At 47.8% G+C, this 17198-nt stretch overlaps 1 protein-coding gene across 8 annotated transcripts in view; it reads right to left on the reverse strand.

Annotated features, from left to right (window-relative positions):
* Positions 1 to 758: 758 nt before the first annotated feature.
* Positions 759 to 17198, reverse strand: part of WWC1 (WW and C2 domain containing 1) — a 179142-nt gene continuing 162702 nt past the window's right edge. For 2 of the 8 annotated variants that reach the window (XM_030825315.1, XM_030825296.1), the window contains exons 19-23: positions 16574 to 16738; positions 9808 to 9900; positions 5540 to 5773; positions 2557 to 2681; positions 759 to 1571 (exon numbers count right to left, since the gene is read on the reverse strand). In XM_030825315.1, coding sequence (XP_030681175.1) covers positions 1505 to 1571; positions 2557 to 2681; positions 5540 to 5773; positions 9808 to 9900; positions 16574 to 16738 — 684 coding nt within the window. In that variant the 3' untranslated portion in view covers positions 759 to 1504. Of the gene's footprint in view, positions 1572 to 2556; positions 2682 to 5539; positions 5792 to 9807; positions 9901 to 16573; positions 16739 to 17198 lie in introns of all 8 variants that reach the window. The other 6 variants (XM_030825299.1, XM_030825283.1, XM_030825288.1 and 3 more) reach the window with 3 other exon arrangements.

Below are 17198 nucleotides of genomic sequence, written 5' to 3' on the forward strand. Positions count from 1 at the left end.
TGTCACCCAGGCTGGAGTGCAGTGGCACAATCTCGGCTCACTGCAAGCTCTGCCTCCCAGGTTCAGGTCATTCTCCTGCCTCAGCCTCCCGAGTAGCTGGGACTATAGGTGCCCGCCACCACGCCCGGCTAATTTTTTGTATTTGTAGTAGAGACAGGGTTTCACTGTGTCAGCCAGGATGGTCTCAACAGTCTGCATTTTTAATAGGCTGCCCCAGGTGATTCTGATATAGCTGGTGCAACTTGCTTTGCTGAGTGGTGCAATAGACTTTGAGAAAAGTTGCACAGGGTAATGTCAGAGAGGAAGGAAGAAGAGATTTGTGGCTGTTGCTATTTGTTAGAAAGTGACTTCTGATTGTCTGCAACAGACCCTGCAAAGCTCTGAGCTGGGTAGGGATAGGAGCCACAGGAGCAGCACGAAGCACAAGCTGCAGCACATACTGCCCCTGGGTTGGGGATGACATGGAATGATGCTCATATGAAGAAATTGTGAAGTCATCTCTCATTGGGTGGGGTGGAATTCCATAGAAGGAGACAGTACAGAGAGCATATCCCCAGTCTCACTTGGGGATGTGGATTCCCAATGAGCTGAGCAGTCATTTTAATTTAATGAGCAAATGAAAACAGTGGGCAAAAGAACAAATAAATGTTTCCAGGACTGGGGATGGGTGGGAAAGAAATGACTGGAGAGGGGAGAGTCAAAAATCAGGGAAACAGATGGAGTGAGGGTTAGGAAAGAAAAAGAGAGCAACAGGAAGATTCTTTTTGAAAGGCCACTTTATTGATGGAGATCAAACTGAATGGAGTTCCCCACAGCCCTCCCCTCACTCATGTTAGTGGCTTCACTGGGCATCTGAGACCAGCGTGGCCTGTCACCCACATAGACTAGACTGCTTAGCCCGCCCAGCCTATCACACCGCCCGCTCCACGTTGGGCAGCCACATAAAAACACGTCACAGCTCAAGAAGATCCGTGGATGCACCTCTGAATCCCCCCCAATGGTTTCTGTGCATTTTTTTAATATTGTACAAAATATGTTAACTAGGAAAAATTTGCTGTACTGTGACAAGTGTTGGACGTCCTATTAGGATTACCGTCCCCCAGGCATTACTTCTTATTGCAGTAAGACCTCTAAAAGGTGGAGCTGTACAAACCAAAAAAAACTAAATGATTTTAAGAAGAGCAGCAACTCAATACTGCTTTAGTTCATTTAAATTTTCTTTCCCAAAAATACACTCCTAAATATACAAACTATACAATCTTATTATTTTAATGCTGGTTTTTTTTGTTTCCGTTTTTTTTGTGTGTGTGTTTTGTTTTTGTTTTTGTTCTGTCTTTAATAACAACAGTAGGAACCAAACTAAAAAATCGGTTCATCTTCAAACCAACAAGAGCACTAGAGGACTTGTGACTCGGTACCTTCATATAACACCACATAAATAACTTTAGCCACAGTCAATGTTCATAGCCTGGTCAGTGGAACAAAGGAAATACTTTTCTGGCGATTAGACGTCATCTGCAGAGAGAGTTGGGATATTCATCCGAGGCCGGGTGAAAAATGCCATCTTCTCCCTATAAGAGAGGCCATCCCTTCAGAGCAGGGGTTTTCAACCTCGCTCTACAGAGATTCTGGGCAGGATAATTCTTTGTCGTGGGGGCTGTCCTATACATTCACTGCAGAATATTTAGCAACGTCCTTGGCCTCTTACCCTCTAGATGCTGGCCGCATCCTTGACCTCCAGTTATGACAACACAAAATGTATGCTCATTGCCAAATGTTCCAGGGGACAGGAGAGAAATCACCCCTGGTTGAGAACCACTGCTTTAAAGGACCATTAGCATGAACAATGACCCTTAGAGTTCAAATCAAATCAGAGGCTTCTCAGAGTTTAAAAGGACCCCTGGGCCACTTCGAATGTTTGTTTGTTTCAGATTCTCAATTTGTTAAAAAGTTAAGAGATGCCCAAAGATAGTTGTACAAATGTACATTTTAAATGTTTATATTCCACAAAGGAAATTTTTTTTTAGCACATACACAAACATGTGTACCTTATTTGAGAGGACATCAGAAGTCTAAACGCTAGGGCCTCCATGGATGGGAGGCCCAGGCCAAAAGGCATTCGGGACCCTCCGAGAATACATCCGGGTCCAGCACTGCAAGAAAGCACCTCCCTGAGATCCTAGCAGGTGGCAGGCAGAGCCAGGGAGGCCCAGCGAGCATCCATCACCCCCAGGCTTATTTATCATTCAGCCAACCCTCCACAATTACCAGTGAGGAAAACACTACGAGGAAAGGCTGGAGCAGGTGGCTCATTCATTAAATAAGAGGATCTAACAAATTAGCTCGAGTTGTGTGGGGACTGATAAAGACAGCTGAGGGAAGAGCACTGCAGAGCTCATGGATCGCCAGGGATGGCTTGGCGGAGGATGAACATCTGTTACAGGGAAAGCTAGTGCTCTGTGAGCAAGGGATGAGAGCAGTAAGACCACAGACAGAAGACTAAGGCCGTGGGTTGGCTGAGAAAGGGATGGGGGGCTGCCGGGGTCCTCTGCTTACCTGAAAGACTGCACTTCTGGGGGTTCCTTACAGCTCTGGCCTCGGAGCCTGTGCACATCCTTGGCAGCTGCCCTCATCATCTTGTCTGTCTGAAGCTCACCCTTGTGCTCTGCTCGGTCCATCTGCTGGGCAAAGCAAGCAAGGCCCTGAGTCAGTGGAGGGGGCCTCCAGAAAGGGGCAAGGAGAACTCACTATCACAACAGAAGGGGCTACTGTAGGGACGGCACCCTCACTCTTGCTCCACGTGGGATCCACTTCATTCAGAACGATAATGGGAAGTGCTCAAATAATCTGTTTGAGTGAATAGATTTTTGGGGCCAGGAAACGGAATACCTGTGTGGATCTGAGGAAGTGAGGAGATGAGGGCTGCCTGGTGAAATGTGCGCTACCTCTAATCCTCAGGCCACCTAGGAGGGTAGATGTTATTACCTCTATTTTACCCAGGAAACTGAGGCTCCGGCAGACTAAGAAATTTCTTCAATGTCAGACTACTAAAAAGTGGTGGAAACTCAGTCCCCAGCCATGCAGTAGTTCTTAAGAGGCTTGGGTATAACACTATGCCCCTTCCTCCTAATGTAAATGTATGCAAACACTTTTGAGAACAAACCACAGACAGCCCTAAAATATCCACGTACCATATACTTGAAAACATTGCACAAAGACAGAATTTTGGTAAATAAAGCCATCTTTTTTTTTTTTTTTTTTTTTTTTTTTTTGAGACGGAGTCTCACTCTGTCGCCCAGGCTGGAGTGCAGTGGCGCAATCTCGGCTCACTGCAAGCTCCGCCTCCTGGGTTCACGCCATTCTCCTGCCTCAGCCTCCCGAGTAGCTGGGACTACAAGTGCCCGCCACCACGCCTGGCTAATTTTTTGTATTTTTAGTAGAGATGGGGTTTCACCATTCAAAGGATGGTCTCGATCTCCTGACCTTGTGATCCGCCCGCCTCGGCCTCCCAAAGTGCTGGGATTACAGGCGTGAGCCACTGCACCCGGCCTAAAGCCATCATATCAATGGTTCTTTGTTAGAAGTCATAGATGGTACTTTTTTTTTTTTTTTTTTTTTTTTTTACTATTTCAAAGGTCAAGTTTTCTAAATTTGTTTTTCTTAAGTCAGGGCACGTATTACTTCTCAGTCTTTTGAATAAGATCAAGTGTTAAGGTAGGGCACATAGGCACTTGTTTTCTGATCTCTTTTTGCGTTGGTTACCAGGAAGCTCAAAGATAAATATAATACCTAACTATAATTAGGTTACTTTAGGTTTGAGATATATTTATTTCCTCTCCTCCTTCCAGCCTTCCAAGTTTCTATTTTCCCCTCAATGTTCTTGTTATAATCCTGTTTATAAGTAAACAGGGTATAAATAAGAAAGAAATAAACTTTTCTGGAACTTCAGAACTGCCAGAGTCAGTTTGAAGCTCCCATATCAGTCCAGGCCTAAGAAGTCCAGCATCATCTTCCCGCCCTAGGGCATCACCACCTGTAATGAGCACTGAGATTTCAGCTGATGGTCCTGACATTTCAGGTAGGCGCCCTCTGTAAGGTGCTCTCAGCAAGTCTGGCTGTGTGCAGAGAGAACTAGCAAAAGTCTTTCTTGCCGTGGGTGGCGATCACAGAGTGGCAGGTATTATTTTTCATAAATGAGTAGAGAATGGCCCTTGCATATGGGTCCTATATCGTTTATTTCTTCATGGCAGTCTGGGACCTGTTGGCTTAAAAGCCTGCTGGTGCCAAACTCAAATTTTTACCCTTCCAGTTGTTTTAAATATAGCTCAAATAAGCAGCTTTTAAAGCCATATACAACCTTCCTGTTTTGCATACCCTGTGAAACTGTACCCAACATTTGTTAGCCACAGATAGATAAACCCTGGGCCTGCCTATAAGAGACCCCAAGCTGCTGCTGTGCTTTGGAGTTCTCTGACCCAGAGACTCCCCATCGTGCTGCAGAGCTACCTAACCTAGATGGCCCCTCTTCCCCAGCTCTCCCCTGGGAGTTCCCTTGCCTTCCTCCACACTGGGCAGCAGCCCCCAGCACCTTTGGAAGGTCTCATGCTGTGAGGGACTTCCCCTGCATGCAAACCTGTCAAAGCGCAGCGCAAGCCAGGCATGCTGGCTCATGCCTGTAATCGCAACACTTTGGGAGGCCGAGGCGGGTTGATTGTTTGAGCCCAGGAGTTCGAGACCAGCCTGGGCAACATGGAGAAACCCCATCTCTACAAAAAATACAAAAATTAGCTGGGCATATTGGTATGCACCTGTCATCCCAGTTACTCAGGAGGCTAAGGTGGGAGGATCGATAGAGCCTGGGAGGTGGAGGTTGCAGTGAGCCATCATGCCACCACACTCCAGCCCGGGCGACAGAGAGAAAACCTGTCTCCAAAAAAAAAAAAAAAAAAAAAAAAAAGCACAGCTAATATAAAACTTTGTGTGCTCACACCATTTTGAGGTTATATCTTTCTCCTTGATCAACCCCTAAATCCCTTAAACTCATTATAGCAGGGCAGAGGTGCCAGCCGACTTGTACTCCAGGGCATCCTTGTTAGCAGAAGGCCCTGGTGTGACCAGCCCTTCTCCCCCTTTGGCAAGGGCTGCCCTGTGGGACTTCCTGGGCAGGCATCGAGGCAGGTCAGTGTCCTGTTGTTACTCAAAGTGCGTACTGTGGCACAGATTGGGTACCCTATGTATTTCATGAAGAACTGCATGATGAGTACATGTGTGAATAATAAGGGCTTGCACACAAAAGCACATCAACAAATGTAGTAAATGGGCCTTGCAGCCAGGTGAAAGGTTCAAAAGGTTGAGTGTGCAAAGGGATTTCTGGATCCCCCTGCTGATGTGAACGAGGGATGGGTGGAACACCCTCAGTGGAAGCTGTGGTGGGAATTGTAGGATGCATCAAGAGCTCTGGCCTCTCTTCCCCGGGGCAGTGTCCCCCGACTCTCTGGGGCAGAGCGCAGGGCTCCCCTGCCTTCGAGGCAGCACTCACCCGCTTCTCCAGCATCCTCAGCAGCAGGCGGAAACGCTCGTCCTCACGCAACCACTGCGGCAGCTCCTTCTCCCCATGGCTCTTGGCTTGTTCCAGCTGCTCCTTGAGCTCCTTCAGCACCGAGATCTCCTGGGTCAGTTGGCTGTGCCAGGTTCTTGTCGCCTGCAGGTCTAACTCCAGGTCCAGCGAGGTACGGATCAGACGCTCGGAGCGCAGCGACTTGACCAAGGAAGGCTGTGGGGGTGGGGACGGCTTCTCTTGTTATTAGAGCTCTGCCCGGTGAGCCCACCCAGCCTCTTCCTCTGACCCTCAAATGCCCTCTCTTGGTTTATCCGTAGGCACCCACTCCTTCCGAATGGGGCTTGCCCTTCCCCGGGAAGCCTGTTTTGAATTCTCCCACTCAGCTCATGTTTATTGGGCATTTATTATGTCCCAGGAACGGTACTAAGCACTTTATTTCCATAACCTCGTTTCATTTTCACAAACCTAGGAGGTCCCGAGGTTTATCATCTGCACAGATGAGGCTTCCAGAGGTTAAGTCCCACAGGATATGTGTGGTAAAGCTGAAGCTCCACTCCACGAAGCTGGCTGCAGTCCCCACCCGCCCTCTCTGTACACTGTGCCAGCTTCAGTACTCTCAGCACCCTGCATATGTACGTTCTCAGTTATTGATTCCTGTCACTGTACTGTTCTGAAGTTGTTTCCCCAATACAGGTCTGTTCCCGCTTGAGGGCAAAAGTCATGTCTTCTTGACTTTGTGTTCCTGTAATGGGCCCCTATTGTTTCTGCTTGTCCACCATTTGTTTCCCCAGCCTTAGAGTAACAACGCCCTCACCTTCCCTTGGAGATCTCCTCCTCTGCACTCAATCCACCTGGTTTGTGTGGGGCATCAGGGATAGGAATGTGACCTGAACCTGGCCAGTCTGCATCTCAGTGACAGGTTCAGAGGTGAATATGTTATCAAAGCCCAGCCACTAATACTCAATTCTGGCACTTTGCTGAACTACTTGGAAAAGAGGCAATGTCTTTACACAGAGGTTGTTAAGCCTTCGCTATATAAACCTGGGTCTGCTCATGGTCATCTTTACTTGTGGGGTAACCTGTTTGAGAATTAAGCTGTACAAAGGGAGCAATGCCATGAGAAAGGGGCTGAGGCCTGATGACATCATTTCAACCTCTGGATCAAGCCATGCCTGAAGGTAGTCCGACATCCTGGATTTTTTCATTAAATGAGACAATAAATTCCCTCTTTCATTTTTAAGCTGTGTTTGAGTTGGGTTCTTCAGTTATCTGTATGTAAAAGACCCTGATTAATACAATCATTAACTCTCCTCCCATCAAAAGTCACTAATGATTAAAAAACAATAATTAATGATTATGGGAGTCAGGATTCTAAAATGGTTTCTCAAATCCCATTGCTAATATACACGTCCTGTATAATCTCCTCTCCTTTCATCAGGTAAGCCCCTAAAAGATGGCCTGGGCTTTTCCTGGCTGGGCTCTTCTGCTGGCCTTGAAGAAGTAAATAAATCATGTTGTAGAGATGGTCACAGGGCAAAAACCTGAGAGTGACCTCTAGGAGCTGAAAATACTCCCCTAAGCCCCCAGCTGACAGCTAGCAAGAGAATACAATGTAATAAATTCTGCCAACAACTGGAGGCAGTGCCTGGATCAGATGTTTCCTCAGTCAAGCCTCCAGATGAGGACGTGGCCATTTTACACTTAGAGGTTTCAGCCTGCTAAAACCCTGGGCAGAGGGCTCAGCTAACCTGTGCTTAAGCTCCTGACCAGCGGAAACTGTGAGGCAAGGCATTTGTATTATTTTAGGCTGCTAAAGTTTGTGGTGATTTGTTACGCAGCAATAGAAAACAAATACAATGACCAATACAGAGATTTCAGACACAGTATAAGAAGCATTACCCTAAGACCTAGTCTCATTTTACAAGGCTGGCAAGCATACTATTAGGAATATAAGACAGCTCTAGGAAGAATTTCTAGAATGCTCTTCTAGGTTGAACATGGTCTGCTCTGTGCTTATAAATGAGCAAGATCAAGGAAATCCAGCTGAGTGATCTACGTGGCTCAAGTTCTCAGAGCAACAAATAAAGATTCTTTTGCATTGTCTGACCCATGTCCAGTCTCAGAAGCTGGGCAGGCTGCGGTAGAGAGGGCACAGCTCAGGCAGTGCGTGGAAGCAAGGAGCAGTGCCGGAGGGTCCAGGCCCAGCCTCTGGACTCTCCTGTTCCTCAGGACCCGAGGGAAATGTGGGCTCAGACCCACCATCAGGGGCTCCCTTATTAAGTCATCCTCTTGGTTAAGGGGAACAGGGGGTGATGAAGGGACCTGCTTCTGTGGGGCCTGCCTTAGAAGGGAGCTGTGGGAAACGCAGGGGGAGCAAGTAGGAGATCAGTGGCATTTCTGCAGGAGTGGATCATCTGCTCCAGAAGCCCCTAAGGAGCTTTGTTAAAATGCAGTTTTCAGGGCCCACGCCAGCTGCCTGAATTAAATGGTTAGAAGTGTGGCCTTGTAATCTGCATTGTCACCAAGCTCCCCAGTTAACTTTTGGTGCTCCAGAGACTGCGGTACAAGCCAGCTACAGAAGAGGGGGTCGGCGTGGGGGACCCAGAGTGGGCAGTTGGTTGTTCCTGTCACCTGAGGTCATGTCCAATTTCTCCCACACCCGCACACTCTCCCTTCCCTGTGTAGCCTCCCCTGTGTTGCTGTCTCTCTCCTGCTCTCTCTAGTTCCCCCTCAGACTCGTTAGGGTGAAGGATGTTAGGCAAAGGACTAGATTCTGGCTGTCAGCAGGCAGTGCAGGAGAGGTGGGGGGCCTGCCCCTACTGGGGGCTGTTGGCACTATCTTTTCCCTCCATGTTCTCTTTTGCTTTGCTTTCTCTCTCCTTTTTTCTTTCTTTCTTTCTTTTTTTTTTTTTTTTTTTGTTGAGATGGAGTTTCGCTCTTGTTGCCCAGGCTGGAGTGCAATGGCGCGATCTCTGCTCACTGCAACCTCCACCTCCCAGGTTCAAGCAATTCTCCTGCCTCAGCCTCCCGAGCAGCTGGGATTACAGGCATGCACCACTATGCCCAGCTAATTTTGTATTTTTAGTAGAGACCGGGTTTCTCAATGCTGAGGCTGGTCTCAAACTCTTGACCTCAGGTGATCTGCCTGCCTCGGCCTCCCAAAGTGCTGGGATTACAGGAGTGAGCCACCGCGCCCGGCCCCTTTTTTCTTTCTGACATTCTGGCTCCTGGTTTCTTCTGGTTCTGCAAACTCATTAGACAGAACTGCTTTAAAGTTGTGTTGAAAGCCCAAGGTGGGGAGGGCCCCCTGCATCTCCTGCAGCCCTTAATGGTCAAAGACAAATCAGGGGTCGCTCCTTTGCCTACCCCCACCCTATCTGGATCGCTCAGCTCAGTCTCCACTAGGAAAGGCGAGACTTCTGCAGGGCAAGTCTGCAGCCTCTTCCCTGTGGGCTTCCCGCTGGTCTGAGGGAAGCCCATTTGCACTTCCCTGCTTCAGGCTGGTCCTCAGAGGCATCCAGCCTCTCTGCCACCAGGCCCTGGACGACAGGCACACTGAGCAGAGTCTTGCATGAGGAAGGCTTCTGTCAGATGACGCGCTCTAACTGATGACTGTTGGGTTGGTTAATTCTTCTTTTTTTTTTTTTTTTCCTGAGACAGAGTCTCACTCTGTTGCCCAGGCTGGGGTGCAGTGGCACAATCTCGGCTCACTGCAACCTCCACCTCCTGGGTTCAAGCGATTCTCCTGCCTCAGCCTCCCGAGTACAGCCTGGGACTATAGGCATGCACTACCATGCCCGGCTAATTTTTGTATTTTTAGTACAGATGGGGTTTCACCGTGTTGGCCAGGCTGGTCTTGAATCCCTGACCTCAGGTGATCCTCCTACCTCGGCCTCCCAGAGTGCTGGGATTACAGGTCCGAGCCACCGCGCCTGGCTGGGTTGGTTAGTTCTTACTGACTTTGATTTCTATCCAGTAAGGCAAGGCCAAGTGTACACACTCCTCGTCTAACCTATTTGTCATAATAAGACAAATACATTTACCCTTCGGCACCTTCACCAGTGGCTACAGAGACCTCATAGTTCACAAACATCTGTTCTCAAATACCATTATGCTTGCAAGAGCAACATTTTTCTTGCCAGTGGCTGAGTAGAAATGGCCAGACATTAGATGTGTGTGTAGGACACAGGGCTTGGGGCAACGAGGGAGGAGCAGGCAGAAAAATAGCTTTGAGGTAACTCTCTTACCCGCTTCATCCGGACGCTGCGTCGCTCCAGGGAGTTTCGAACAAATGGTGGCTTTTTGGACAGAGTGGAGCTGTCACTATCACTCCGATTTAGCTGCAAGAGAAAAGTCATGGAATTTTAAACATGGTCAGAGTGCATTCTGGAAGGTGCACTGAAGCCCAGAGGGAGGTCAGGTTCCTCCACTCAGGACAGTCCTTCCTCTCCTTCTGCAAACACCCAGACTTTCTTGTTCCAGGTTTCATTCTGACCTTTCTTTTCTTTATAAGTGAACATTCGTTGAGCATGTACTATGCATGATGCACATTGCTTCATCTCCGTGCTAGTATCTGCATGATGCTAAATGCCACGAATATCCCATTGAACCTTTCCAACAACCCCATGTGATAGGAACAAATCCATTTCACAAGTGAGGTGACAGAAGCTTAGGGGTTGCAGAACTGGCCCAAGGTCGGCAAGCTGGTCAGCCACACAGCAGGGCCGGACACTGGGCAGTGTGACTTCAGACTATACTGCCCTCTTGACCTACTACACAAAGGGCCGTTTGCATCGACTCTTCCCTGGTGTCTACAGAGTCTGCCTTTACTGACTCAAATGCAGCCACTCTCAAGATGGATATTTAAAAAAGAAAAAGGCAGTTTAAAGGCAAAGCCTCAGGGACCATACCCTTAGAGATGATGGGGCAGATCGTAACTCTCCCCGTGGGCATCCCCTCAATCACTGAGTTATCTATACTTCCCCCAGAGGGCTAGTATTCCCTATCTAAGACCAGAAATCAGGCCTGTAGTCAGGATGGGAAGCTTCTGTATTGAGAATGTGTCCCACCCCCTGAGGAGAGCAAGAGAGCGTGGGTAGGATGACAGCAGCTCCTGGGAGGTGGGAGCAGAGTGGGGAGTTATTTCTCAAGTCCTATTTCCAAAGTCGGTGGGGTTGTCACAGGCCGATGCTATTGTGCTTGTGTGTCTAGCAGCTGTCAGTTCACTGCTGCAGGTCTCCTGAGAAGCTGTTTCTGTGGTTATTGATAATTATTTGTAATAATGATATTAATAGTCCTGCTAAGCTGACAAACACAGCAACTCCAGGGACAGACTGATGAAATAGCCACTGGGCTAGGCAGGACCTCAACCAGAACCAGACGCTGAATAGTAAAAATAACGACTGCCACATGGATAGAGCACCTGCTACGTGCCAGGTGCTTTAGTGACAGTTTCATTTAATCCTCAAACAATTCTAACATGATGGGAACTGAGGCCCAGAGAGATTAAGAAGCTTGTAAAGTTGAATAGCTGGGGAGCATCAAAACCAGAGTTCAAGGCCCAGTCTGTTTGGTTCCAAGGCCACCAGCTCTCCTGGCTCCAGCCTGTACGTAGGGCTCAGAGATGAAACTAACGTGCAGGTGGAAGGGTGTGCCATCTTGACAACCGGTGTAGATTCATATAAACTGGTTGCATGTGGTACCAGAAGGGGGCTTTCTTTTTCTTTTTTTTTTTGAGACAGGGTTTCACTCCTTTCGCCCGGGCTGGAATGCAATGGTGCTATCTTGTCTCATGGCAGCGTTGACTTCTCGGGCTCAAGTGATTCTCCCGCCTCAGCCTCTCAAGTAGCTGGGGCTAAAGGCACGTGCCACTGTGCCCGGATAATTTTTGTATTTTTTGTAGAGACAAGGTTTCACCATGTTGCCCAGGCTGGTCTCAAACTCCTGGGCTCAAGTGATCCTCCCATATCAGCCTCTCAATGTCCTGGGATTTCAGGTGTGAGCCACTGTGCCCAGCCTTTTATTCTACATTGTTTTAATCCAGTGGTGACACTTGAAGGATATGTGTCCTACCGACCAGAAATGGGTATCAGGATAATTGATCCTTAAGTTGTAGTTGTTTACATGTTAAAGACTATGTTATATAAAAGAGAGACAGAAGCTACATTAAGTCCTTGAATTTAGCTTTCTCTAATATAAAGATACTTTAAGGCATTTAATCTCAGACATGGTAGAGAATGTTGTAACCTTTTTATTACTTCCAGTTAATAGCTAGAGAAACTGATGCACAGAGTGGTGAAATCATTTAGAGTCACAGGAAGCTAGTTCAGGAATCAGAATTTAGGATGGGCTATGTCCATTTGGTCAAAGTCAATCAACCCACAAATGTGGCAGCACTTCAGATGAATACATGGGGGCTGAGGAGAGCTGTAGGAAGGGTAATTCACTGTCCCTATCTCATGGACTTCAAGTTCAGTGGGGAAACTCAAGACAGCGAAACTAACCAAGTGACATAGGCGAAGATGTCACCTTGTTTGATAACAAGGGAGCCACCCAGCAGAGGATGCCTTTTGTGCAGAGGCCAGCGGAAGGGGCTACTCACAATCAGACCCAAGGAGGCCAGAGGAAGCCCCTCAGGAGGTGGCTCTGAGCAACAGAGAGGCTGCAGGCTTTGGAGCTGGACTCCCAGCTTTGCACTTAGTAGCTGTGTGACCTAGAGCACAGTGTTTAAGGTTTTGAGTCTTAGCTTCTGTGTCTATAAAATGGGGTTCACACAACTCACCTTGCAGGGCTGTAAGATTAGATGACACAGAAAATATATTTTTTGGCTGCAGGGGCTGGAAGTGTTGCTGATTAGCATTTGAAATCCCATCCTGTGGGTGGGAAAACCCCACCTTATGACTTGCTGGGAAACAAAGCCCACCTCCCACTGATGAAGCTGAAAGTAGAAGAACCTTGCTTTTACTGCCTTGCTTGCAGCTAGAGGCAGGCACAGGACTAGCCTCTGTCAATTGGATGCAAATGCTCCAGGCCTTGAATCACAACCTGGTGACTTGCACCCTGGTGACAACCTGGTGACTTGCACTGTTACTATTGTCTCTTGAATTGAAACAGGCCACTCTTTCTCTCCTTCATTCTACAAATGTGCCAGATTTGTTATCTCAGGGAAAAGCCAATAATGGTAAGTAGTGGCAGTGGCAGCAGCGACCAGAGCTTCCATGCCAGCCATGGCAGGAACCTGGTGGAGGCATAAATATTGAATGCCAGGGGCAGCAGTCTGGCTGGCTGGGGCCAGGTTTTGTGGCAGCATCGGTGAAGATGTCACCCGATTGGCTTTGTGGTGTGATTTTGGTTGTGGTCTGGACTTCCTTGCTCCTACCTGATTTCTGAGGCTGGTTCTACAGCCTTATGATGAGTGTGTGGGCTCCTCAATTTCCTTTCCCCCAAATTTTCCTGCATATACTGCTCACTGTCCATTTCCATTGCTTGCAATGAAAAGCCCTGACCGGTACAGGCAGGAAGTGGAATGCTATCAGTTACGGACCGAGACATGTGGAGCTGGCTGCGGAGGGGGCAGGGTGGAGGCATAGCACAGCCCCAGCATGTCTCTGTTGGGACTTTGGTAATGCTCATCTTGTGGGTGCAAAACAAAGGGTTAAATTGTTCCCTGCTATATCTCAGCAGACAGTCTCCATGCCTGCAGAGTTTTAGAGGAAATGATAGGAAAATTTTCACAGTGTTGTACTCTTGGCTACATCTTGTAGCCTTCGGTAAGTTTTATACAAAAAGACACAAGCTTGAGCTGAAGTGGGCCAACTAGAGAGCAAAGAAGGAAAAATATATGACTTTGCTTAAAAAAAAAAAAAAAAAGCCCTTTCTACCTGTGGCGTGTGATCTCCGTTGACTGGGAATCTCTTAATTTGTGATTTTGCGGGGTTAGAAACGGTATAAATAATAAAATATGGGAAGTGGAAGCATAGTGCTTGGTGTGTTACAGATGCTTAATAAGTGGGACAGGTACTTTTTGTTATTTGAAGATGCGAATCCTGGAAAAGGGTCACTTAAAAAACACTGGGGAAAAATGCGTGAGGCTTGAGTCTATAGGTGGAAAAGATAAACATTTCACCAAAGTTATTCTATCTTATACCTCCCATTTAACAAAGTTACAACCACATTCTAATCCTGATGAAAAAGAAGGAACAAAACGCTAATTCGTTTGGTGTGATTTTTCTGATGAGTGACATTCTTCTCTTTGTGTTTGATTTCTACTGCACATTCATAATGGCAGTAATTTTCCCCCCCAAAAAAAAAGGGTGGAGCGTTATCCGTCTTAAGGGCTTTTCTAAATCACTCAAATTATTCATGTTTTCTTTTTGAGACAGAGTTTCGCTCTTGTTGCCCAGGCTGGAGTGCGATGGCGCGATATTGGCTCACTGCAACCTCTGCCTCCCAGGTTCAAGTGATTCTGCTGCCTCAGCCTCCAGAGTACCTGGGCTTACAGGCATGCAATGCACCACCATACCTGGCTAATTTTGTATTTTTAGTAGAGAAGCACCGATTGGATTTTTCTCTTCTGCAGCTGTGAGCCAGCTTAATTGCAGCATCTTCTACCTATGATTTAGGAAGCCCAACATCACATTCAGTGACTTCAGCAAATCCTGTACCTTGTGCAAGATACGAAGCCAACATGCATTGTGCCTGCATTATCTTTTCAGATGCTTACAAGTTCAAACAATTAGCTAGAGATCTACCACAGAAGGAAGAGGTTTATGTTGCTCCTGGGAGGGACTGCAGGGAATGTTTTCATGGGGACCCATTTCATAAGTAGCCAGTCAATTAGTAAAATTTTCACATTATAAAGAAATGAGCAGCCGGCACAGTGGCTCACACCTGTAATCTCAGCACTTTGGGATGCTGAGGTGGGTGGATCACCTGATGTTGGGAGTTCGAGACTAGCCAGACCAACATGGAGAAACTCCATCTCTACTAAAGATACAAAACTAGCCAGGCATGGTGGCACGTTTATAATCCCAGCTACTTGGGAGGCTAAGGCAGGAGAATCACTTGAAGCTGGGAGGCGCAGGTTGCAGTGAGCCAAGATGGCACCATTGCACTCCAGCCTGGGCAACAAGAAGGAAACTCTGTCTCAAAAAAAAAAAAAAAAAAAAAGAAATGAGCTTCTCTACTCAATCTTATACAATTGTAGGCCTTGAACACACATGATAAGACCTCTCCCTTCCTCTCCCTTTCCCTCCATAATAATAGTCAGATAAGTGGCAGGCAGAGAACCAAGTGTGGACTCCACAGGCCTCCCCTTCTGTGACAACTTTTTGGGACATTAGGCAGGAAGGTTCTGTTGAGGGCCTAGTTATGATTCAGTGGTTCTATATGGTGGGGAAGGAAGCATATTGATATCACTGGAAACCAGGATCAGGTACGGTAGGCACATGTCTTATCTGTGCTGTCCCATGGAAGGTCAGGAGCAAGGGCTGGTTCTGTAGCCCCAGCAAAAGCATGACCCCTCAGACTCAGTAAACACTCAGACCCCCCACGCAGGGTAGAATGAAGGAAGGTGAGCTGGCCTAGGAAGGGGAAGGGGTAGGGGAACTGGAAAGCAAGGAAAATGAGGGTATGAAGAAACAAAGGCCACTGCAGGGCTTGTACATTCCTCTGGGTATACAGGAGCTGGTGGGCAAATGGAACGGGTAAAGAGGGCCAGGTAGAGGCTGGGATGGACTGGAAAGCTCCCCACCTCCATCAACTAAGGGTAGTTGCCCTCACCTCAGTGCCAGCCAATTGCTGCCAATTGTGTGTGGTCTGTGGTGACATACAGTCTCTTTTTTTTTCAAGAACTGGAATTTTAAGTCAAACTCCTCCTATTTTATTTATTTTTCTGAGACGGAGTTTTGCTCTTGTTGCCCAGGCTGGAGTGCAATGGTACGATCTCAGCTCACTGCAACCTCTGGCTCCCGGGTTCAAAGATTCTCCTGCCTCAGCCTCCCAAGTAGCTGGCATTACAAACATGCGCCACCATGTGCTAATTTTTTGCATTTTTAGCAGAGACAGGGTTTCACCATGTGGGCCAGGCTGGTCTCGAACTCCTGGCCTCAAGTGATTTGCCCACCTCAGCCTCCCAAAGTGCTGGGATTACAGGCATGAGCCATCACACCCAGCTTTATTTTATTTTTAATTGCCCTTTAATTTAAAAATAATTTTTTGTTTTTAAAGACAGGGTCTTCCTCTGTTGCCCAGGCTGGAGTGCTGTGGCGCAATCATGGCTCACTGCAGCCTTGGACTCCTGGGCTCAAGCAATTCTCCTGTCTCAGCCTCCCCACTAGCTGGGACTACAAGTGCATGCCACCATGCCCAGCTAATTTTTAACTTTTTCTTAGGCGGAGACAGGGTCTCACTATGTTGACCAGGCTGGTTTTAAATGCCTGGCCTCAAATGACCCTCCTGCCTCGGCCTCCCAAAGTGTTGGGCTTACAGGCATGAGACACTGCATCTGGCCACCTTTTTAAAAAGTTTTAAATGTTAGCAGCAGGTTCAATTAAAAAACCAAACAAACTGGTAGCAACAGGTTCAATTAAAAACATAAAACAAACTGGTAGCCAAATAATACAGATCTGCTGTAATTTTGCAGCCTTAGGACGTACACTAGAATCGCCCTGAAGGTGGGAAAGAAATGCCTGTGTATCTTGGGGACACCTTGTCCCCCTCTGATCTCAGCAAGTAGTTGCAGGAGGGCAGGGCAGAGTGTGAACAAGGAGGAAGTGAGTTGGTTGGAATTATAATAACATTGACCAAGTACTAACTACAAAGCCTTTTCTATTGCTTGTCTAAAACAATCCTATGAAGTAGGCCCGTGAACTCCACCTGAGGAAACTGAGGCTCTGAGGTGTTAACATACTAGAAGTCACCCAATAATATGAGAGTAATGGGATTTGTACCCAGCCCTGTGTGAGGCTCTCGGCTATCCTGAGGGGAGCAGAAGGGGGCCGCACGCTCACTTACCCGGCACACGTACTGGCTCTGGGGTCCGGGGGAGAAGGTCTTAGAGCGGATGATGGTGCTCCCTCGAAGAAATGGCCCCTGGGACGGGGTACCCACTCTCCGGTCCTTAGGTCGCACCACTGTGGGGGATGGGGCCGGGGTCTCCGTGTTGGTCTCTTTGTCCATCTGAGGAAGAAGTCACACCTTGAAGCCACCAGTGTCCACAGAGTCTCAGCCACCCACCAGAGACCACTCAGCTGCTCCTCTTCCCTCCTGTCACCTCACCTTTCCCCACAGACACAACCAGGGTTTCCTCGGCATTAGCCCTGCTAGATGAGCTCAGCCTGGTGCAGCCAGGACAGTACCCAAGGCTAGGTGTGCCGACCCCTACCCCTCCGTGGCACGTGTGGTTGGGGGCTGGTGGGAGCACATTCAGCCCCCAAACAAACTCACATGAGCAGTAGAGGTGTCTCAAAGTTTTGAGAGTGTGATGTCCAACACCCTGGATGTCACACTCTCAAAACTTACAAACCAAGTACATTTTGAAAAACCACACCCAAGGCTTCCACAGCCCTGGCAAAGTACTACGGTTGCTTTCATCAAATTCTGAAGGCAGCCGGCAAGTCTTGTTTTTAAAACCAACTCA

This window comes from Nomascus leucogenys, chromosome 2, assembly GCF_006542625.1.
Source record: "Nomascus leucogenys isolate Asia chromosome 2, Asia_NLE_v1, whole genome shotgun sequence".
NCBI lineage: Eukaryota > Metazoa > Chordata > Mammalia > Primates > Hylobatidae > Nomascus > Nomascus leucogenys.